Genomic DNA, 24,444 nt, shown 5'->3' with positions numbered 1-24,444 from the left:
ATAAAAAGTGATTTATAAAGGCAGGCAAATGGTACAAATTAAATTTAATAACCCCTCTGTTATGCAAATTAATATATTTTAATAAGCAATCGAGGCGGTTGAACACTACCTGTAGTGGAAATGTCCGAACATGCATACATACATATGTATGTAGGTTTTATGCATCGATTTGCGTCGATTAAGCGCTTTTCTTATTGTGTAATTGAGTGTCGGTTATTTGATCTAAGATTGCCTAATAGTATGATTTCAGAAGGAAATAAGCATAGTAACCGCTTCTAACTTTATATTTATTTAGTTTTTCTAAACAAGTTCGCTTGCGAATAATTTGTCTATACTGAAATATCGTGCAATACCGCTTTATTTTTTTAAATTTATCTTTTTTTTCGATTTGTGTGCTTAAGACAACCAATAAGGGCTTGCCTTATATTAATGAATATAAATTTGTATACTTATGGCATACCATATATGATATATGTATGCCATACAATTTTTAATGGCCGGTTTCAGCTATCAATTTTAAATTTATTAGACTTTTGAAATTTTAATAGCAAAGTTTTGTATTCAACTTGTCCCACTTTAAATTTTAACAACCTGAAGTTGTGCAAGTTTCTGCGTCAAATAGCGTCGTACGTCAATCATATTTGATACATGTGAACTGGACTACGGTCAAAATATAGGTTTCCGTGACTAAAATCATTTTTGTTTTTATTTAGTAAAAAAACGTTATTCAAAAACCAAATGGGTGATTAATTTTGCGCCAACTTGCATATGTAAGTTTGCATACCTATGAACATACCATTTATTGGTCAAAGTAAATAATTTAGTAATTCAAATTTTTTATTGGCGCATTTATGGCATACCATTTATTGCATGCCTATTTATGGCATATTTATGTCCATTCAATTTTCGTTCTGCCATTTATGTATGACTTTATGTCATGGCATTGTACCATTTATATTTTGTCATTAGAACTGTTAAATTCAAGTTATTCAAATTTTTTATTGGCGCATTTATGGCATACCATTTATTGCATGCCATATCTGGCATATCATTTAATCAAATATATTTAATTTTTAACTTGCGTATTTATGTCATCATTTATTTTGTGTTATGCCATTTATGTATAACTTCATATCACGGCATTTTATCATTTATATTTTGCCATTAGAAATGTTAAATTGAAGTTATTCAAGTTTTTTATTGGCACATTTATGGCATGCCATTTATGTTACGACATAGCTGGCATACCATTCAATCAAAAATATTTAATTTTTAACTTGCGTATTTATGTCATCATTTAATTTGTGTTATGACTTTATGTCATGACATATTAACATCTAAGTTTTGCCATTAAAATTATTATATAACCTTTCTAAATCACTTTTATGCAAAGCATGATATTCTTAAAAAATTACAAATACTATATTGGATAATGAAAGAAGAATGCAATTATATTCGAAAAAAATGTCAGCGCACATACATATGTACATATATACATATTTACATTCATATATATGATGCCAGCAATCATTTTGCACTTTATATTTACACTTTTTCAACACTGTACAAGTTCATGAATAATAACTGCACATTAAAAATATTTATTTATTAAAAAAAAAGTAAAAATCTTTCCAACGAGTATTTAAATTTTCTTAACTACCCATCAACATTCGCTTATTCATCCATCCATCTATCCATCCGTCCAGTTTCATCGTTAAGGATGCACTCATTGCAAGCAAAATATTTCGCGCAATTAATTACGCACAGTGTTGCATGCCACATATGTAACTCGTACATACTAACACGCATTCACTAGCAGTAGAATTCAACTGTCAACCTCAACACTGACAGATTAATTAAAAAATTATTATGTTTATGATTATTATTATTGTTATTGTAAGTGTTATTGTTATTGTTGCTGCCACTACTGTTGTCATTATCAGCGCATCAGCCGACCTCCCCACCGCCATCCGATGCGCGCAGATCGCACCATAAACATATCAATTGTGAATTTATGTGCAAGCGCGTGCGCAACCAACGCCAACCAAAGCACAGCAAAGCAAAGCAAAGCAGAAAACAAAAATATTTCACTTAAAATGTCTGTTGGAATTGCAATAATTATTTGTGAGTTCGCTCGCCGGCTGGTATTGTTATCATGAGCATTATTAATGTTCTTGTTGTTATTGTAATTATTATTACGATTATTGTTATGCTTATGTGAATGTTTGTGGCATTGCAGCAGCAACAACAACAATAACAATAACAATAAAACGCAATCATCAAGCCGGCTGGTCGCACGAAATTGATTTGTACGCATGTTATCTGTCACACCACCAGCACATCCCCAACCGCCATAACAACAATAACAACGATAACAACAATTGCAGAAACTACTCCAACTTTGCTGCAACACTCTTTAACGGCAACAAGTGTTGCTACTATAAAAAAGCGTTAACGTTCGCGCTAAGGAATTTTTGCGGCGCATTCTTGTAGTCCCTTTGGAAGTTGCACGAAGTGACAAGACAAGCACTAACGCGACTGACTGACTGAATGACTGTCTGGCCAGGTTATGTTGCAGCGAAGAAAATGATTTGAGCAACGCTGGACTGTTGGCCATTTCTGGTATTTGTAGTTTTGATTTGATGGCAATACGAGAGCGAGGAGAGTAGGGCAATCAAGTTGCTTTTATGGCAAACGACATTTTCATGCAAATCTCGTATGACCATGCGTTCGACGTGCAACAATTTGTGGCACATTGTGATTAGTCGGTTGAAATGTATTTTTATGGTCAATATAAGGCGTGGTTTGAGTAACTAGAAAAAATATTTATTTACCAATTTTTGATCCTCAATATAATCTATATTTACCACAACTACAACAAAGTTTCTTTTTTTCCAATAGAAATTATTTTTGTGCACTTCTTGCTTAAAATGTTTGATGCGAATTTCAAAACAGGCCAAAATATCGTAGTAAAAGGCAAAAGAGCCAAAATGTGCAGCTTATTTATTTCTTTATTTGCTTTTTTTTTGCCTTAACCCAACCTTCAATATCCCTGACTTAAATTACAATAACACTGACCACAAGTAAGTGCAGACAACAGCAACGAACAACAGGTAAGTGGTGGCTGAAAGTATGCACTATGGCGGCAACAGTGACGGCGGTGCACGCATTTCTTATAAACTTCTTTTTTGGCTGCAACAGGAAGAGGCCAATGCTGCGACAAACAAGTTTGACCACTTTTACGGCGAGCTGAACTGTGCCAAAGAATATGCAAATGAGTAAATAGCACGAAAAAGGAATGTTGGAGATTTCGAGATGAGGCACAGAGGCCAATGCGCGAAAAAAGCAACCACTTAATTCAGAAGAAAGTATCAAGTACGAAAAATAGAATAACTGAAAAAAGGAACTTATTTTTAAATTTTAATTCCTAAGACTATTCTATCAAATAACATTAAATGTGCCATAGTTTAACTGCGTAAAGTTGTTTAAAATAGAAATAGCGTTTCGCCGCACAGAATGCAAGCGTCGCAACAACATTGGCATTTCCAAGACTATACAACAGCATTACTACTCGTATTGCAATGTTTTTCTACACTTAGTTGTAGGTAAGTCCAGACATCATCAGCTTTTGGGTCAAATGCACCAAGTGCATCATTAAGTGAACGTCAGCAGCAGTGCACTTCATTTCGTTGCACATTATTCATTGCCCTTCGAGTAAGCTGGACTTTGAACGGCCGATCAACCAAGTCCAAGTCTGTTGCTTTGTTGTTGGTGCGGGTACACTCAAAATGTCAGTGCTTATGCGCGCCTCGCGTTCATTTCCTTATCGCAGTTGTTTATCACACATTCGCAGCCATACTTACACGCATACATACAAGTGTGCATGTGCAAGAAAAGACTTAAATCGCTCAAAGCTTTTGGCTAATGCATGCTTGACGTCGTTGTTGTTATTGTGGTTGTCTGGCATCCACAACTTTGTGCATTGCTAGACTTGCATGTTGTTGCTATTATTTTCAGTGTTGCTGCTGCGCATGCGTACATGCACTACTATTATCTCTATGCCGCAGCTGGGTGAGAATACGTGTGCGTGTGTGTGTGTGTGTGCGTCTGCATATAGGTAGCATTGTTTGTGATCGTTCACTGGACCCGCGGGCAATTCGACTTTTATGCATATTTATGCGATTTTTGCATTTCAACCGGCCGTCAGTCGGTCGGACATTTTAGCGCAGAGACAAGAACTTAAATTGCTTCGCGCTGTGCAAAATTCTATATTTCGTTGATTTGCATTTGTTGCTGCATTTTTTATGGTTTTGCATCCTATTTCCAGCTCGCTGTATGCAGCGAGTGCGAATGTTTGATGAAAAATTTGTATTTTTTTCGTATTTTTTTGTGATTATATTCGCCCGCCATTTAAGCACATTTCAGGTTTTACGTGCTATTTTTGCGCCCTTCATTTTATATTCAATCTTCTTGTACGAATGTACGTTAACATGTGTGTACGCACTAAAACTAATTTGCATGCGATTTGCAGGCAGTCAAGCCTACGTAAGGCATACACTGCATCAGCCATCTTCTCCTTCCTGCCAACATTAGTTGATTGGTTGGCCGTTTGGTGGTGGCAACAAAGCAAATTCCGCAAAGCCAGGTAAGCGTGTTAGTAAAATTTAGGTGTTTGGGGCAAAAAAGGGTTAGAATGGTGAATGAATGAATGGCTGGAGAGAGTATTCTAAATTGAGCTTTGAAAATGTTTTTTAGATAAAAGCGGTATTAAAAATAAAGTGCTCAGTTATACAACACGTTGCAAGTCAAATAAGAACCAATTTCGTTACTTTGGTGGCTTGTGAGTTGATAATTCGGCAACATGTGATTTGCTGTGAACGAACTTGTTCACTTATTTCAGTTTGTTTGGTAATACTCTTCCGCGTCAGCTGATTTAGCAATTTTGCTATATATACGAGTACAATTTAAAACAAAAAAGTAAAAAACGCAGAAATATGGCGAAAAAGCAAAAAATTATGAATCACTTAATAAAAAGCGCTTCGGACCAAATTACTTGGATTGGGGAGAAATAAGCATAAGCAGTGCAAATTTTCTATTCAATCCTACAGAATTTCAATTACTTACTTTTTTTCTTTAATTTGTGATAATATAAACTTAAACTGTGCACCTGACCACCAAATTTTCAAACAGCTGATTGTTATTTTACGAACTTCAGATCAACTTGCCAGCTTACCACCGCGGCGCTTCGTTACATGGCGCCTTCGTGAGATTTACAAAAACAAAATCTACGTCGTTCCATAAGCAAACAGTAAAACAAAAACATTTATTTTATTATTTTTCAGCAGAATTGCCTTGCAGCTCCACACACTTTTCCACACGTTTCTCGAACTTTTTGAAGCTCTCTAAGAAGAAAGTTTTTGGAAGGTCCTCAAAACAGGATTTTTATGCGTTGACATTCTCATTTGACGTGATCTTTTATCGACTGAACAATTTTTTCATGTTTTGAAGTAAAAAAGTCACTAGTAGCCAAAGCCGGCGAATACGAAGGATGTTGAGATAATTCAAACTTTTAATTCGTTACTTGCCTTGCCATTGAAACTTTATGGTACTGACGAGTTTAAACACCAATCGAAACACACTTTTTGTTATTCCTCTGAATAAGCAAAATTTTCTTGCTTCAAACGAGCATTAAAATAAAGCCATGTTATTGTTATAACTGAAACTTTTACAGGTATCTAGTGACTAATGATGGCTACTAAAAATAAACCGTTCTCGTTGTAAGGCGCGCTATAGCTGAGATTTTCAAAGTAATTCAGTTCATAGAAATTCGATAGTCACAAAATGCCCTTACAGCACGCGCTTTATTTACTGTGTTCGCTTTATTTCATCAAAAACTGCACAAAAATATGGCAAGACATCACATCGGTTCACAGAAGCATTACACAAACAAGCCGTTAAAATTCTGAGCGGGACAAATCTGCCTGTGTCAAAATAACCTACAAAAAGTTTCTTGGATTTAGGTCACCCTGTAGTTTTCCAATTAGACCTCTTCAAAATTACGAGTATTCAGCGCATAAGAGTTTCACTCTAAAACTATTTTCCAGGCAAATTTGAAAATATTTTGAATAACAATAAAAATATTATTGGAAAATATAAAAAAATGTTAGAAATTAAAGTCTTTGGATGCCAAATATTTAAAACTTAAAAGTAGATTTCGAACTAATTTGCATATCTAACATTAATCGACACACAAGTGGCGGCAATCTTTCACCCTCTAATGGCAACATTGAAAAGCCATCGCAGAGATGTTTCTTTGCCCCCAAAACGCATTTCATTCGACTGTTTTTCGTTATTGTTTTAATGCATTTATCAGCATTGGAAATCTTGAAAGAGTAACGCATACATAATTTTTTAATCATTTAATGTGTCGTTAAGCAACAAGTTTTTACTAAAATGAAAAAAAATGAAAAAAATGTAGTAAAAGGTAAGCCAATGTATACAATTTAAATATAAATATAGGTGTGTACCTACATATATCAGATATTCGTTTGGATGTGCACACGTACGAACAAAACTGGCCACAGTCTACCATCGGCCGGTCACATTTGTTGTTATGAACAAAAAGACGTAAGTAAGGTATCTCTTAGATATGTAGATGCACATATAGAGACATAAACGCACAGACATGCACGCATACTTGAAAGACAAAAGCGTCTGTCACGCAAACTAGAACTACTTAAGAATTGTGCTTGAACTCCGCATTTTAAATTATCAAGGATACACATGCACTAACTGCACTATATATGTAAATACACGCATACATACATGCATACATATATAAACTAAGTCACTTTGCATGCTGCTTGTCGCTTAGTTGTATCTGCTAAATGCAGATGCAAATCTTTTTGTAGTAATTTTCGATTTCCTTTCGCAGATATCTAAACGATGACAAGTGACTTAAAGGCGGCAGGCTGTATGTGTAGTCAGTGCCATTAACTAATGCAAACGACTAGTAGTCAAATGAATTGTAACCAAAACACAAAAAAACAAAAACAAAAAAAAACAAGCACACTTCAAACGTTTATTATTATTGTTATTATTGGGAAAAGAGGCGAACAAGCAGAGAAATATTGTTAATTGCAATATAAGTGCCCAAAGTCTAAGCGCAGGAGCCCACTGCGCAAATCCAGAGTGGGTTTTCAGTTTGGCGTGCATTTAGCTGTTTATTTGTTCTGCTTGTACAATTGCAATCGGATGTACGTGTGGACCGCTTGGCGTCAGAACGTCACAGAGTCATAGAGTCACATACTGCATACGAGTATTATTCTGTATACTCGCTTTAGCAAATTTCTCCGCAACCGCGCCAAAGAACAGGTTTCTCAGTGGACCAAAAAAAAAAAAAAAAAAAAAAATTCAAATAAAAAAATCCAGAGACTCACACAGATTGTTAATAGGGCAGACACTGACTCAAACTGACAAATGGAGCGAACGATTACAATTGTATAGCAGACAGGCTGAAGATGGGAGGCGTACAGGGCGAAAAAGTGCACTTGTTATTATTAGCATTTATTACAGTGACTGCAAGTAAGTATTTTATATTTGCTTAAAGTAAAAAATCAGCAACAAATTCGTAACAAAGTCCGCAGGGATAAGGTATACAGGCAGGCAGGCAGGTGGTGACAGCAAAAAAGCAAAAAGCAACGAAAAAAAATAAGTACAAACGAAAAACCGAAAAAAAGAACTAAACAACAGCGTCTTGCCATTTCACGTTACATATTAGTCGTACAGGTTTGTATGTATGTAGGTTTACAACAACACAGCTATTGTCAATAAATATAGGGTTTCCTAATAGGATCTGGTTGATGTTGACGGGCTATGGCGGATAGGTTGCTTGAGCAGTGTCCAACAAGTATTTCATTCATTTTTCGGTCAAATCATTCATTCACTACAGTGAATTTCACCATTTATTTTGTATTTGGGAGACATTTACTAAGAAAGATCTCAAAGTAGGGTTATCACTAATGGAGGTGCTGGGAATTGGCCATCAGAACTCTGTGATTTCACATCACCAGACTCTTCTTCGTGATATTTGCTGCAGTTCGCAGGCTGATGCACTCAAAATTAGCCCAACCGAACCATTGCTCAAATTCAAACGTATGTGTGCTGCAGCGCAATTGAAAAACGCACATCTCGGATGCATGCCACAGCACGTCACCGTGGCGGACATTCGATTTAATATTTTATATTATATAAAAGTGTAATATGCTGTGTATATAAAGTTTAAAAAAAAACATTTTTTTACCAATACGCACAGCACAGAGCTAATTTGATTCCATTACGATACGCCCTTTTTGGAAAACCCTATATGTAAATCATTTTTCATTGTAACTACAAAACTTTTTCTACGCTTCGTTTGTTGTAAATCTTTTTTTCTTATTTCAATTACTTTTTTTTTTTTTTGTATCTTTTTTTATTTTTATTTCCATTGCAATTGTTATTATTTCTGTTTTATGTATGACTCTTTTTATTTTTCTGTTATTTTTGTGATTGTTCTTATTGTTCTGCCTTCTTTTTCTTTTGTGGAATCGCGCCTCAAATACAACCCAGCGCCACAGAGCGCCGCAGCGAGTGAGTGACAAATGACAAAACAAAAACCTGTCGTGGGATGCGATAAAGATCGCTGGTCACACCGGGTTGCATGCATTACTACAAAATACACATACACCAACATGTGCAGACATATGTATATGTACATAGCCAGTGACAATATTACCGGCTGGCTATGGGCAAATGTGGCACATAGTAGTCGAAGAACCGAAATGGCATAGCCCAAGACTAACTGGAAGGTGGGATAGCTGGTTGTTGGTTTGGCTGACTAAATGGACTCATGCATGCATGGGTGGAACGACAAATGGATGACTGAAGTGATGCATAACTGCTTACATATTCCAGAGGTTTGCAGCGAAGGCGCAGGTATAAGTTTCGACCCCCACATTGGAAAGCTAAATATTCGTAAGTCCGTTGTTTGTATTAAAAAAAGTTGTTTTTAAAACAAAATAGCTGTGAGTTTCATTTAAGAAAATGTATCTTGTCCACGAAAAATTTTATTAAACTAAATAAAAAACTAAACTAAAGAAAAAAATCTTCATCAGTGTCTCAACTTCAACAAAAAGCAAAAAAGAGAAACAAAAAAAATAGAAAACAGTGAAAAAGTTGGCTTCACTGGCAGTGAAAACTAGGTGCAACATTAGCGTCTTATATGTCGCACTATTAGCAGACATTTGTCAATAAGTAATGCACCTGTCAACTAATCAACAGTTCATTAACTTTTTACAGCGACAATGTGGCAGACCTATTTAATATGTAGCTTTCACTTATGCCCGTATGAATAAAAATAAAAAGTTTGAAAAATCTAAATAATGAAAGTCAGAGTAATTAAGAACAGTTTTTGCGCTTGTACGCAATTGCTTTGTTACGTTGCATTTGTTGCGTGCATAATACGCAATCAGAAAGAAAAGAAACGCATTTCACATGCAGACAGTAAACTTCACTACTTTTTTTGCGTAACGCAAAATTAAGCATTGCTCGCATGTTGCAACGAAACTTGGTGCGTAATTTAGATGCATTGCTTTTACAAAACCAGCAATAAACATGTGCCTACATCAAATTAATACGCCTAACTAAACTATTCAGCGCAAATAGGTGAGGCTTAATATATGGAAATAAAAAATTAATAACAAATATTTTATAATTAAATATTATTAAATCAGCGCTATTTAGCTACGTTAAATTAGTCGAAGTAGCAACATAAATGCTATCATTTTGACTTTGGAATTAAATTTGGAAACATGCAAAGTTAATTATTGCAATTCAGCTGAGCTGAATTGTGTCTTAGTGTCAAGAAGGTCTTATAAAACTATGGACAGCGATATTCAGCTAAACAGAGGAAACTTATACCAATTCAGCTGAGCTTAATTGTGTCTCAGTGCAGAAAGGTCTTATAGAATTGCATACAAAGATATTTCGCAAAGCTGAATTTGAAGTGTTTCGGCCGAACTTTACAAATACTGAGATGGTTATATTTAATATAAAGGGTGTTTTTTTTAGAGGTTAGGTTTTCAAGTTGGCACTACTTTTTTCGTAGATGGTCTTTTTGACAGCTGTCACTTGATTTATGCTCAGTTTGGTTTGCCATTTCATAATGAATAGACTTACACCGAACAACGTTTGCAAATCGTGCAAATTTATTACGAAAATAATGGTTCGGTTCGCGCGACGCATCGAAGAAAATTTTGTTCAGCGATGAAGCTCACTTTTGGTTGAATGGGTATGTCAATAAGCAAAATTGTCGCATTTGAAGTGAACATAATCCACAAGCCATTGCTGAGACGCCGTTACATCCTCAAAAAGTCACTGTTTGGTGTGCTCTATGGGCAGAGGGAATCATTGGTCCATATTTCTTTAAAAATGAAGCCGGCCATAATGTTACAGTCAATGGAGAGCGCTATAGAGCCATGATTAATGACTTTTTCGTGCCTGAATTGGACGATGTTGATGTGGACGACCTTCGGTTCCAACAAGACGGCGCTACATGCCATACAGCCAACGCAACAATCGATTTATTGAAGGAAACTTTTGGTGAGCGCATTATCTCGCGCCGTGGACCTGTGGCGTGATCTCCAAGATCGTGCGATATAACACCGCTGGACTATTTCTTGTGGGGCTATGTGAAGTCGCTTGTCTACGCAGATAAGCCCGAGACGATTGACGTCTTGGAAGAGAATATTCGGCGCGTTATTGCTGACATACGGGCCCAATTGCTGCAAAAAGTGGTCGAAAATTGGGCCTCTCGGCTGGAATTTATTCTTTATAATAAAGCTAAATTCTTGGCCATAACATTAAATTATATACGTTTTATTTCATCTTGAAAACCTAACCTCTAAAAAAAACACCCTTTAAATACAAATCTTATTTTTGGAGGTAAATTTAAACACTTTAACTTAAGTTATTTGAGTGTGATTTATTCCGCGAATTTTTATATAAAAAATTCAGATAGTGACAATGTTTCACCTACAGGGTTTAGTGTTGTGAACTGATCGAAAAAAAAAACCCTCGAAAGCTGATTAATTTGCAAAAAAATGTATCTATCTAAATTATTTAAAATCGTTTTTTTTTATTTACAGCGAAATTTATATTAAATTTTTATCCGCTGTGCGAAAATACTCGAATAAAAGTAATATAGACAACAAAAATATTTAAGCCAAAAGCGAAAACCAGTTTCTCATCCCAGCGCTTACTGAGCTGTTGCTAGAGCCAATATGCCAGCCACTGCAAGCACGCTGACAGGCAGCTGGAGAGGAGATATGCATGTACTCATGTGTATGAAAGAACTAAATCCCGAATCGGTTGTAGCCGAAAAAAATGTGACCAACAAAATTTTTGCAAACAGAAAAAGCGATGTATTCAGGAGAGCAAAAAAAGCATTTAAAAAATGAACAATATTTCCAAAATAAAAATTAAAAGAAATCAACTACAACAGTTGAAATACCAAAGCTTAAACAACTCGAAATTCAAACTGAAATTGAAACCGAAACAAACACACAACAATCGAAAGGCAGCCAACAATAACAGCATGGCGAAGCAGACAATCGCATTTACCTGCATTGAAAAACAGAAAGAAGGCTCAAAAACATAACTGGAAGACGACAGTGACACAGTCTACGCGATTCATTTGTATGCGATCATTGATTTTAAACAATCCATTTCTTTATTTTTTTTTGTTTGTAGATAGAGGGAACAAGTTCAGCTTGAAAGCAGTAAAAACGAATATGCGCTTAAAATTCTGAAAAATTATTCAATACTGCTGCAATGGATAATCATGTGGAGCATCATTACGAAAATGTTGATAGGCAATATGTTGCGCCAAGTAGAGCAAATGGTTAATAGCAACGCACACACAGATGATTTCCGCCGTAAAGGGATATGGGCAACTAACAAAGCCAACGTCAAAGGCCACAAACTGAGAAATACATATGCACATATACATACACACTTGTGTGAGCCAAGTTGGAATTTATTTAAATTTTTCTATTCTCATTATATACATTTTTGTTTTGTAAAAATAACTCGCATTTGCATAATTTCTTACCTAATTCTTAATGAAAATCATCAGACTTAGCGTTAGATAAGTGGACAAGCCAACAACATGAGCACGTAGAGCTAATAGGTTGTACTGAAGCGGTTGGTGGTTGCCGGTTGGTGTTGATGTTGGTGGCGTTGGCAATCAAGTGAAGGTTGTAGCCACAGCAGAGCGACTGCGCCCAAGAACGAAGTGGCCACTGTAGCGAATTTTATGGCGCGCATTTAACTGACGCAATGTTACTATTGTAATTATGTAGTGACCACTGACGGCTGACGTTGAAGTTTTGTTCAAGTTATGCTCGGCTAAGCATTTGCTTAATTAATTTTTGAGCTGCACGCATTAGTTTTGAATTCTCAAGCTGTTATACAATGTTTTTGGTAAGCAGTAGTATTCTAATAAAATTGTCTTGTGCTTATATTTTTCTTCTAATTTTTGTTTTTTTCTTTCCAAAAAATTGGTTGAAAACTCCCCCATCAAAGTGCTTGTAGCAAATTAGGCAAACAAACAATTAATTTTTTTTAGTAGAGGAAAGAAAAAATGCTTGACTGAAAATATTAAAAATTAAAAAACGAAAATTGATATAATGAAGTGGGTGTTACTGTGAATTTACCAACTAACAGCGCATGAATCTAACGCACGCATACGCACACAAACACGCAGCACAAATATTTTACGATAATATTTTTTTATAATGTATTCATTTCAATTTTTGATAGACCAAGTGCGGATGTCTGACAAAATGCCAAGCGCTGGAAAAGATATTATAATAAAAAAGTAAGTTTTGATATCATCTTTTAGATAGACAAAATTTATGGGAAAGAGTAGAGTAGGGGGGCTCAAAGTGTTATTTAAAGAAATGGCTTCGCATTTTTATGCGACGGCACCTTTTCTTATCAACACTATGGCATCAAAATATTACAGAAAATAGATATGTACTAAATAAAAATATATTTATGAGATCATTTAAGACGCACAAAAAAATTTATGTTCATTATGTGAATTTAAAATAAAGTAAAAATGTTAATTAACAACCAACGACTATGCATAATGCAAAATCACACCTCATGATTTTCATTGAAAGGTCACTTAGACAGACAGGAACTACAAAAGAGTGACTTTAGGAAGGTTTCATTGACTGCAGCTGAATGGCATTGCGCGCTGCTACTCCGAGCATGGAAAGCAATAATTTAATTTTTAGTGTTTTATATGTATTTTTAGTCTAAAAAGTTATGTGAAAGAAGCTAATAATATCCAGAAACCAAAAACAAAAGTAAAAAAACAAAAATCATTCGAAACAAAAGTGTGAGAACTCTTTGTGCAAGCTGCAGCTATATACGTACAAGGTGGCGCAAATTCAATCACCCTATCGGAGGATGTATAATTTTTGCAAATGCCGTCGAATGCCAATCGTGGTTGACCCTTCTGAACTGGACAGCTGCAGTATACAAACAGACAAGCATTGGAGCGCGTAAAGGTTTAAACAAAGATTACCATGTTAGTAAAAAGTGATGCAAAACCAAAATGGATAATTAATTTTGTGACACCTTGTATACATAGGGTTTTCCAATAACAGGTGTTATCTATCGCTATCGTGAGATGATTAACGATTTTGTATGGCCGGAATTGGATGGTATTCATCTGGACAACGTTTATTTTCAACAAAACGGCGCTACGTGCCACACAAGCAACGACACCATTGATCTTTTCCGGACCGTGTTATCTCTCGAAGAGGTAGTCACAATTGGCCACCGAGATCTTGTTATTTAACACATTGTGACTTTTTTCTTTGGAGTGACGTGAAAGAGAAGGTCTACGCCAACAGCCCAGGGTCGATTCAAGACCTCAACGATGGAATTCGTGAGGCTATCGAGGACAGGGGGCAGCCACTTTGCAATTCGGTTATGGAAAATTTCATGAAAAGGATATTATCCTGTAAGCGTGGTCGAGTTGGTAATTTGCCTGATGTTAATTAATGAATGAAAATGAGGTTTGCACATGATCTTTTGTGCCCTCTACTCTTCACAGTACCTCAACCAAACCAGGTTTCCTTCATAAACCTAAGACAGAGCTGCAGTGGACAGAGCAATCCTAAGCAAATGACTACGCAGTCTGAAGTGCCCTGTGTGAATGCCCGTCAGCATTCTCAATTTTTCCTTAGGGAGAGCTATGAGGTGCCTGAGTTTCTTTAATTAAATATATTAAAATTTATTATTTCAAGATTTATCTGTTTTTTGTTTGAATTTTAAAATCAATTTGTCTTCAATTTTAAATGATTTTATTTCATGATCACTGAAGTTTTACCCATAACAAGGCGAAACGCAGGACAAATGCCGAAAATATACCGAAATCTTGAGATTATAATTTTCCGCTAATATTGGCATCCCTGGTGGAAATGTATGCCTTTGAAACATACTCTACCAGAAGACAGCCATCCGAGCCAGAATAGCATCAAGCAAAAGAAAAATTTATTCAAGATAAATAACTCGGCTAGCGCACTTTTCGCGAGAGTGAAATAATTACTAGTGGAAGCGACCAAAACCAAATTTAGTGAGCCATTGGTCAAATAAATATTTTTTATGCTCTTTTGCTGTAGGGCAACTTTTTGGCCAGGCTGTATATTTTGGTTCAATAACAATATTTAAATTTTTACTCATTTTCGCATATTGCCGAGAGAACGTCAAGAAGAACAACAATAATGCTAAACAGCTGAGTACTTTGCCATGACAAATAGAAAAAATCACATTTTCCACCTGCTCTACTCTTCTTTTTCCTTTTATTACTATTTATTTAATTATGGACTGTATGTTGCTGGTATTGTTTTATTACGAGTGTGCTTGACGTTGGCGTCACTGGTTATATTGTTAAAGTTCGTGTTGGTGGTGCATTTAATGACTTTATTGGTGCATACTTGTTTGTTGTTTGCATCCATTTAAATGGTTTTGTTGCTATGAGTGGTTGCGGAATTATTTGTTTATGACATCAAACAAAAAAGCGGTGCGCATTAAAGTTGAAATGCAAATAAAATAAAAAATAAAACACTAAAAACAAAACATAAGGAAACAAGTATTCAATGTTTTTGTTTGTTCCAGTTATGACGGTGGCAAGTGGCAACCCTGAATTGATCTACTTGCTAGAAGCAAATATAAGTGTGTGAAACTGGCAGCAGTAACACAAAAGCATGTATAAAAATATAGGAATTGAATGGAAGGAGCTCAAACAGAAAGGGGCAATGAATAATACAACGAAATAAAAACAGGCCCACAACAGAAATCAAGAAACTATGTAGACGTTTCTATTTTTATTTATTTATATTTTTGTTTTTTTTTTTTCAATATTTAAACAAAGCTTACTAAAGCGCCGCCAAACTTCAATTCAGTATGAAAATTTGACTGTCAGCCAGCAACATATGTGTGGTATGTCATTTCCATGTCGCCCTTGATGGATAATCACCCGAGTGCAGCAAAATTAATAAAGAACAATAACAGTGCACATATAAATAAAAAAGGTAAACATTAAACCGCCAGCAGCAGTGTAGGTATCTACATTTGCTGCCATTTTCGGCACTAAGAAACCCCTTTTGAGTTTATTTTCAAACTGTGACGCAGTTGTACAATCATACACCTATGTTGCTTTCAGCAGTAGGCCATTGATACTTCTTACTGGTGGCTACCGTTGCCACTGACGAATTTTATTGCTGACAACAATTACCATACCATGTCAGCAGCAATTCAGCCAACTAACCAATTACTCATTCATTCGGCCAAGCGGGTAGCCTGCTACTCGGCCAGTTATTCAACTGGTTATTGTCGCTTGATGTTTCATTTCATTTTGCGCTGATCAGTATTGACTTAATTTAGACATTTGGTTTTAAGCCACCACAGCCAGCAGTCCGCAGCCAAGTTTAAAAGGCGCATAAATTGCATGTCAGCCATGCTGCAATGTAACTCGTTTCGTTACTTCACATATACCTACTCGTAGGTCTGTTTCTAGACACATTTGTATGTATGTATGTATGACTACTTGAGAAATTCGCAATGGCTATGAAATGTCAATACATTAAACAACTTGTCGCTGCCATTGCGCTTTGTTGTTTTATGTACTTTCCATCAGTTAGCTGTCTTGTTGACGTTAGTTACGGCATTATTATTTAATAGTTTAATTAAATTTGCCTTTAAAATAAGTTGTTGTACCATAATTGTTTTCCTTGTATATGCTAACAGCTTTCACAAGGTAATTTAGCTTTATTCCATACAATTCAGCTATGTTACGGTAACTTTTAAATGTATTCAGCTCTTATTCAGCTCAATTCAGCGCATTTTATTTGAAATAATGGCAGAGTTTCCGCGATGGTGGTTGTTTTATACCTTGAATTTTAATTATACTCGCGATGTTAAGTCCATACAGCAGAATTATGCGCAATATAGAAAGGTTGACTTTGTGTAAGCGCGCAGAATGTTGTACAATTAGCATCATTCAGCGTTTTTTTTGTAATATTCAGCACTTTCCAGTTTCCTAACATAGAGTTGGCTGATTTTTATTTAGCTAATTGTTTATATATACCAGCAATCAGTAATATTCAGCACTTTTTAGTTCAATTCAGCCAGCGGTTAAAGCATGGTTAGGCAATATTTAGCAAATTAGCAGTATTTGCCCCCATTCAGCAATATTCAGCGCATTTCAGATTCAGCAGGTAATCAGGCGGGTAATGAGTAATACTCAGCAAACCAGTATTATTCACCAGCATTCTGTAATATTCAGCGCCTTTCAGCTTCATTCGGTTAGCAGTTAAAACATAGTTGAGCAGTATTCAGCGAATCAGTATAGTTAATTTAATTCAGCTAGCAGTCGCAGCATGATTGAGCTGTATTCAGCAGATTAGCATTATTCCCTATCAATCAGCAATATTCAGCGCGTTTCAGTTTTATGTATTGTACTTTTCGGTTTTCTGAGTTACCATGTTCGAGCTGTATTCACCAAACTAATATTATTCACCAGCATTCATCAGTGTTCAGCACCTCTCAGCGCCTCTCAGCGTCATTCAGCTATCGAGCAAAGCACTTTTGTAATGTATTTTTTTAACTTTTGAGTGGAAACCTCAATTTGCAAGCTTTTCTTAAAAATTTTTGTGGAGTATTAAATATTTTGGGCTAATAATAAAATTCTTCAACTTCGGGTACCCATATTATTTGTTATTTAAAAATGTGTTTTATTTGTAATTTGCTTCTCTGACTTTATTGCATTCTTCTTTCATATCCTAATTCTATCATAATTTATTTTTAAAACAAAAACTATGGTACTTACTTTTTCTAACTCTAAAAGGTGAAACCGAAGTACTTGTATTGCTTGCACCATCTGGAAAGAGCAAAAATAATCATTAATGTAAATAAATAAGTGCAAAAGTTACGTTTATCTTAAGAAATAGTGATCAAATATTTAGCTTATTATCAGCAAAAGATGCTTAAAGTTCACCTTGGCACCAAAGCATTTAGCCTAAATTATTTCCTATTTATGCAAATTTGCGTCTATATTTTATGCATTTTTTTCACTTCAATGCAGATTTTATACTCCAATGAGGGAAAAGTGAGCCTTAAACCTGCAGATGAACGGCGATAAGTTAAACTTTACGCTTCATTTAAACGCACCTTAATTGGCTGTTCGCAGCGCCCGAAACAAAAAACTTAAAACACAAACTTGCCTTTGCACACACGCAAAAACCGCGACAAAAATTTAATCCAAGCGCTGCTGCCGTGGGCAGTGCTTGCATGTACATATATTAAATTATATATTATATATTGTTATTGTTGCATGTGGTATTTATAATTTCCATGTTGGGAGTTCAGAGCTTTTTAAGAATAAAGAAATCACCGTTTTTAAAACGCTTAGTGCTCGAAGTTTTTTTGGTTTAAATATATTCAGTATTTTTACCCATTTTTACCCTCTGCTACGTTCAGATTTCATTTCTTCTTTTTCATTTTATTATGTTTTGCTTTGTTCACACATAAGCTGCAAGTTTTAGTCACTTTTAATCGCATTAAAAACGATTTGGAATTTCAGGCTAATGATGATGAGCAATACATGTGCACAGGGACAGAGGAGTACAAAGCGAAGCAGAAAGAGCAAGCGAAAAGGCTTGCAAACTTTCCACAACCTTAATCGCAGCAGGCGGCAACAGTAACAGCAAAATGAGTTAATAAACGAAAAAGTAAGCTGCATTTAAAACATCACCAGTGTTCACTTACAAATGTGTGTGTGTGACTGCTTGCTTTCCTTGCAGCCGATTTCAGACACTTCACTGCTAAGAGAGGCGGCAATAAAAAATTGCACTGTCAAAATTGGCTGCTTACAATAACTAAGCTTACGAGAATGTGTGTACAAGTAGAAAAATAAATCCTGCGCTTGGCTGGATGCCTCGTTACAGTCTCACCTAATTAAACTGTCAACTTGACATTTGACATTTTTACGACGCTTTGCAGCCAGTAAAAGAAAAAATGAATAAGAGCAAGAAAAAATGAAGCCACAAAACAGAAACTTGGCTATTAAAAAGTCTAACTCCTTACTTAAAGACGGACTGACTGACAGAGAACACAAGTTCATACACATACGAGACAACACAATAGTGAGTGGAAAAATCAATAACCAAAAAATAACAACTGCAGCAGTGCCTACAACAAGACGCGGCGTATATTGACAAGTTCAACTGCAACATATTGCAATTTTCTCGCCATACAAACCATAACAACATAATCACGGTACATTGCCAAAGGCCGCGCTGCGCCATGCCGCTTTGTTACGACCAGCTAGCGCTAACTGACTATGTCCAAGACAGCTAGCAACAAGTACAAAAACAACAAGTGCAATAAATGGCAATGGAGCAGATATCCAATGAAAATAAAAATGAGTTTTATGGCCTAGCGTTTTTAGCTGCTGCGTGTCGCTGATGTTGACGCTGCTCTTGCTCTTACTGTTGCTGTTGCTGTTGCTGTTGCTGTTGCTGTCGCTGTTGCCGTGGCCGCCACCGCATTCAGACTCTAGTAGTCGCCGCTAGTAGAGTACTTAAAAATACAAACGTTAAGTATGTGTTACTAAATGCACATTTAAATGTTTATTCAACATTTTGTGCGCGTTCGCACACACACACACACATATGTGTATGTGCATATATGCATACATTCGTAGTTATGTATATGCACACAATTCACTCAATCCACTGGGCGGATTCATGGCATTGCATGGAGTACTCGTATCCGTAAGTAAGCGTTGCAATGAAAGCGAGGCGCAATCCGTAGTAGCCCATGACAGCTTGGCTTGGAAGCGAGGCAAAATGATTTATGGCACAAGTACGCAGGCGCACTGTCAAACTGACAGTTGGAACAAAACACTACAACGCCATAAAATGACGCGCCACTGTTATCGTCATCATGTAAGCAATAGTATAGAACGATATTGTTGGTATTTATGCGTTGATGGCGGCGTTTATTCCTAGGTCCATGAGTCCTCGGATTGAATTGCACTGCATAGGAGGGGAATTGTGCAAAAACATTGGAGGGAAAGGGTACGTGGGGGTTAGGGAAGCGATAAAAATGGGTGAATTAGCAACATGTGCCCGCAGCGCGACAAAATGCTAATAAAATGACGGCTCACAATGTCTGGGCATTCTGGGAGAGAGTAAGACGGCATTGTCGTCAATGCTGCATGATGGTTGTGCCAGTACTTATAAATAATTGGAAGGAAGTAAGGCTAGAGAGCGGTGAACATTTTACGCTTGTAGCTTTTGACTTTATTAAGCACGTCAAAATACTTTCACAGAATTCAGTGCGCTTTCAGATATATTCAGTATTCAGCTTTATTTAGCAATGCTCTAAATATGAAAGTAAGGCTCATCACAGACGACACTACATTTATTTGTTAGTTTCCCATAGATTCAGTTCAATTCAGCTTAGGTTTAAACTCAAAAACCCCACTTGCGAACATTACTTTTACAGCTTTCTCGCGATGGGACTGCAGAACTACTATAGGTATGCTAACAGCTCATAATCTATTGGCTGCACATGCGTACAAGATAGGGATTGCTCACACGGACAAATGCAGGAAATGCAGAGAGGAGGTTAAAGAAACTTAAGAACACATTATGTGCGTCTCTGTCCGGCATTATTAAAAGCGCGTTTAAAATGCCTGGAAGCCTCATTGTTTGAGGGTCTGGAGGACGTCTCAAAAGCGGATCTCCCAGCTCTGCTTAGATTCGCCAAAAGCGCTGACATCCTACATGATGTCTACTTTCAGTATGCATAAAGGTCGGTCTCCATCTGGTATCGCTAGGGACCAAACGGTCTATGCGTGGCTTATTGCCAACCAGGCTAACCTAACCCAACCTTTACAGCCGTATGCCTGCAATTCAGCGCTTAGTATTATTAAGAAGTACTTTTTAATTTTAGATTTTGTGCCTACTTGATAATTTTGTTGTATTTGGACGGTATTTGAGATGTGCCAAATGGTTTTGCAAAATTAGATTTGTTTTTGTCAAACAAAGTTTTGAAATCTATTGATCCTAGAAAAACATTTTTTTAACAAAAGTTATAGAGAATGAACTAACTATTAATAACATATTTTTTAAAATGGCTAAACTTCATGTAGCAGTTATTTTTTACGCCAAGTGAATAATCAGAGGTTATCAGAACATATTCTTATTCAAATTAGAGGAGCTCGTAAGTAGTCTTGTTGTCAATTAATTGTTGAATTTTTGTCTCATGGTTCCTTCACCGCAGCGTGCGTAGTAGCGATTGCAAGCTAATGAAAACTTCTTGCAAAAAACAAATGTTTTTCTAATACATTTTATTACTAATTTCCGCATCATCTAGGAGCTACGCACTGAACTATTTTTTGCCGTGGTATTCTCAGTAGACAGCCGTAGCCGAATGGGTTGCTACACGACTACCATTCGGAAGTACGCACGTTCGAGTCTCCGGCATGAACCACCAAGTGATGGAAAAAATGTTTGTTCAGATGGCGTACGCCCCTCGGTAGTCAGTGGCAAACCTTCGAGAACATTTTCGGCATGAAAAAGCTCCTCATAAAAACTCAGTTGGCTTAAAAAACTGCAGATCCCTCCATTTATGAGCAACATCAAGATTCATCCCATAAAATGTTTAGATCGACCAAACGCCCCATAAAGAGTGTAAGCACCAATTATATAAATGCATGTATACATATTCCCAGTAGGCCTAGTCCACGTGTCCTAAACTAAAAAAAAACAAAAGCTGACGGACATTTGGAACGTCCCTATTAACAACTTTGCAATAAAATATTAGTTTAGAACTGCACGTCGAGGCTATTGCAAACATTTCCACTACCACACTCTCTAATGCGAAAATTTTGTATGCAACACACGGAGTGCTGTTAGCGCTTGACTAATGATGATTTCAACACTTTATAAATGCGCTTTAACTGCGATTAAAGTGTCACTTTAAACGAAATGGCATTATTGGTATGCATAATTTGCTTTCCCTGCAGTGCATTGCGCTGATTGGTAATTGCTGAGTGACAGCAAAATTAACATAAACGCATTTTTGTTTTTCCAAAGATTTTGCACAGATTAAACAGCACGGGTCTAAATTCATAATGGCAATTACTTGCTGGGCATGCTATCTAGCTATTAAAAGACATATAAGTTAAGCGAAACAAAGAAAAACATATTTACATTTTTCTTATTCAGCGCAAAAAACATTTATTCAGCCGAAGCATTTGAAGCTGAATTATTAAAAGCATTAATTTTCGTGCATATTCAGCTCATTCTTATCGTATTCAGCGCAATTCAGCAAAGGTTTCTTTAATGTTTTTAATATGCCACTTTATAATGTATAAAATAGTGAGGAAGAATAAAAGATTTTTCGCAAATTAAGGATTCAGGAGACCTTAAGTTATGGCAATGTTTTGCTTAAGGTCTTACTGTATGCAGCGCAGTGGAGTATAGAGAAACTTTCTCTTTCCTTTTTTTTTTTTTGTAGAATTGACTACGAAAATGTCATACGGCTCATTTAAATGGTACGCGCCATATTCGGCTACACTCAGTGTGGAAGCCAAGAATTGCTCGAAAGGTTTTATTCTCGCAAATCACACTTCGAGTGAGAGGTACTTGCACAGGCACAACGACATATAATGAAACCACATATACCATATGTAGGTATGTTTATGCATGTACGTAGCTTAAAACTGTGGCATGCCACTTAAGCAGCTCGTGGTATTAAAAGATGCCAGATGCAACAAAGGCAGTGAAGTAGTGAATTTTTACGATTAAATTTTACTATAGACGGCATGACTAGCATGTTGTTGTCTTTCGATGCTGGTGGTAGTGGTGCAGATGGTGGTGCTGGTGGTGAAGGTGCTGGGGCGAGCTGCGCTGTGGCATATTGGCATGTTGCTGGGATTTTACATGCATTAATAAAATAAAATCTTCAAAATTGCATATGCAGCGCATGGTGAAAATCGTTATTGTTGCTGTTGTAATGATTATTGTTGTTGTAATTGCAACACTGACAGCCTTCAGCATACTGGCATACGTATGCCGCACAACAAATTTACCGCGCACACTCAGCCAACTTCACCCAGCATCACCTACCATCATAGCATAGCCGCTGAGCTCAGCTGCGCTCAGCAGTCAAGCGCTCAACAATAAAATAAGTTAACAACTCAGTTATTGAAGGAACGACTGTTTTTAAACTTTTTTTCTCATGTGTATTTTATTCCGATTCGAAAAAGTTTATTGTCTTTGTGTGAGTATGTATTGCTTTTTTTTTTTTTTTGTTTTTTACTACAACCCAGCGAATGTGGGCTGAGCGGGCATAACTAAGTTCCAGCCTCCAGCAGACAGAGTCGTGCATTTGTATCTAGATACTTGTGGACTGGTTGCATTGTTTATGGCCAGCGATGCCACTTCAACACAAGCTGTCAAGCTTCTTCATATATAGCTGTTTATGTGTGTGTGTGTGTGTGTGTGTGTATATATGTTTTTTGCTCTACACTGGCATGACTGCAACGAGCTTGTTCGTCACTTTGTATTTGTTTATGTATCGCACAGCTTTGACATGCCGGATCACAGCCACTTGAGATTAAGAATGATAATTTTGTGTCGCTTTGTATTTAATTTTTATTTTTATGCTTGCAATTTTTTCACTTTTTTTGTCACCGCAGTAGTGTAAAGTTTTATTTAAAAAGCGACTGTAATAAAAATATACAAAGAAAAAAATTAAAAACGTATGTATGTATACTTGCACATAGTGAAAATGCAGTAACGACATTGAACTTGCTGGACGACAAGTGCGCATGCGCTGGACAGTAGCTTAGGCCGATGCTGCTATTACTATTGCTGTTGCCATAGTTGGCGCGGCCTGCGGTAAATTGTGACAAATTTATTTAAGCAGCAAATAAAAATGTTAACGAGCAACAGTCACAGCGGCAACGCCGGCGACTGCCGCTCATCTAATTGAATTGAATTGAAAAAATTATATGTGTGCAACATTGTGTGCGTCCCGCGTTAAATGTTTGTTTGTTTGCTCGTTGCTGAGAATTGTTTTTATTATATTTTCTTAATAGTTTTTATTTGGTATTTTAAATTTTGCATTTTATTTTGAGGTCAAGGTGAACTTGTTGCGCCAATATTATGATTCTATGCAACATGCATTTATTACTATGGCCTTAATATGTTGCAAGCGCATTTTATTAACCTATTTATGGGCTATTCTTTATAGAGAAACACTCAAACATATGCGCTGCAAATGAATGTGTGTGCGTTTGTGTTAATATGACACTTACCAGTGAGTCGACTTCGGGATCCGCTGTGTAGTAGGGTTTCTGTGATCGTATCTGCAATGGATTGAAACAAAAAAGATTATGTAATAATTTTCATTCTTAAAAATTATATGATTTTACAAAAAAGGTTAGTCATTTATACATATTTAAATATTTATTTTCATTTATGTATAAATTTAGACTATGAAATTGTTAGTTCTTACAGCCTATAGGCAAATAAAAAGTTTATTACTTCAAGCACTAAAAATTACATATTACAAAAACTTAGTAAAGTAAAAGATTAAAAATAAGAGTTCAAAGTTTTAACAAATTCATATTTCGCTAACGAAAAATCAATAGATATAGAACTCGAGATCTTATTTGTATATTTCACTACTATTGTATATCAGAGATGCCTACATAAAAGTGCTTGAATGTGTACAGCAACGGAAGTCTACATGGCAAAATTCTCAAATTTTTTTTTACTAATTTGTAAGGAACTCTCAACAATATTTTCTAGT

General features: G+C 36.2%; 1 protein-coding gene across 2 annotated transcripts in view; it reads right to left on the bottom strand.

Moving 5' to 3' along the window:
• The window catches only part of LOC128854887 (homeobox protein homothorax), a 120,506-nt gene that overhangs the window by 7,358 nt on the left and 88,704 nt on the right, over nt 1–24,444 (bottom strand). For both annotated transcript variants that reach the window (XM_054089343.1, XM_054089342.1), the window contains exons 4-5: nt 23,948–23,998; nt 17,444–17,494 (exon numbers count right to left, since the gene is read on the bottom strand). In XM_054089343.1, coding sequence (XP_053945318.1) covers nt 17,444–17,494; nt 23,948–23,998 — 102 coding nt within the window. The remainder of the gene's footprint in view (nt 1–17,443; nt 17,495–23,947; nt 23,999–24,444) is intronic.

Source organism: Anastrepha ludens, chromosome 2 (genome assembly GCF_028408465.1).
Source record: "Anastrepha ludens isolate Willacy chromosome 2, idAnaLude1.1, whole genome shotgun sequence".
Taxonomy (NCBI): domain Eukaryota; kingdom Metazoa; phylum Arthropoda; class Insecta; order Diptera; family Tephritidae; genus Anastrepha; species Anastrepha ludens.
Note: the sequence above shows the minus strand (reverse complement) of the source record. Positions and strands in the feature narration are given on the sequence as shown.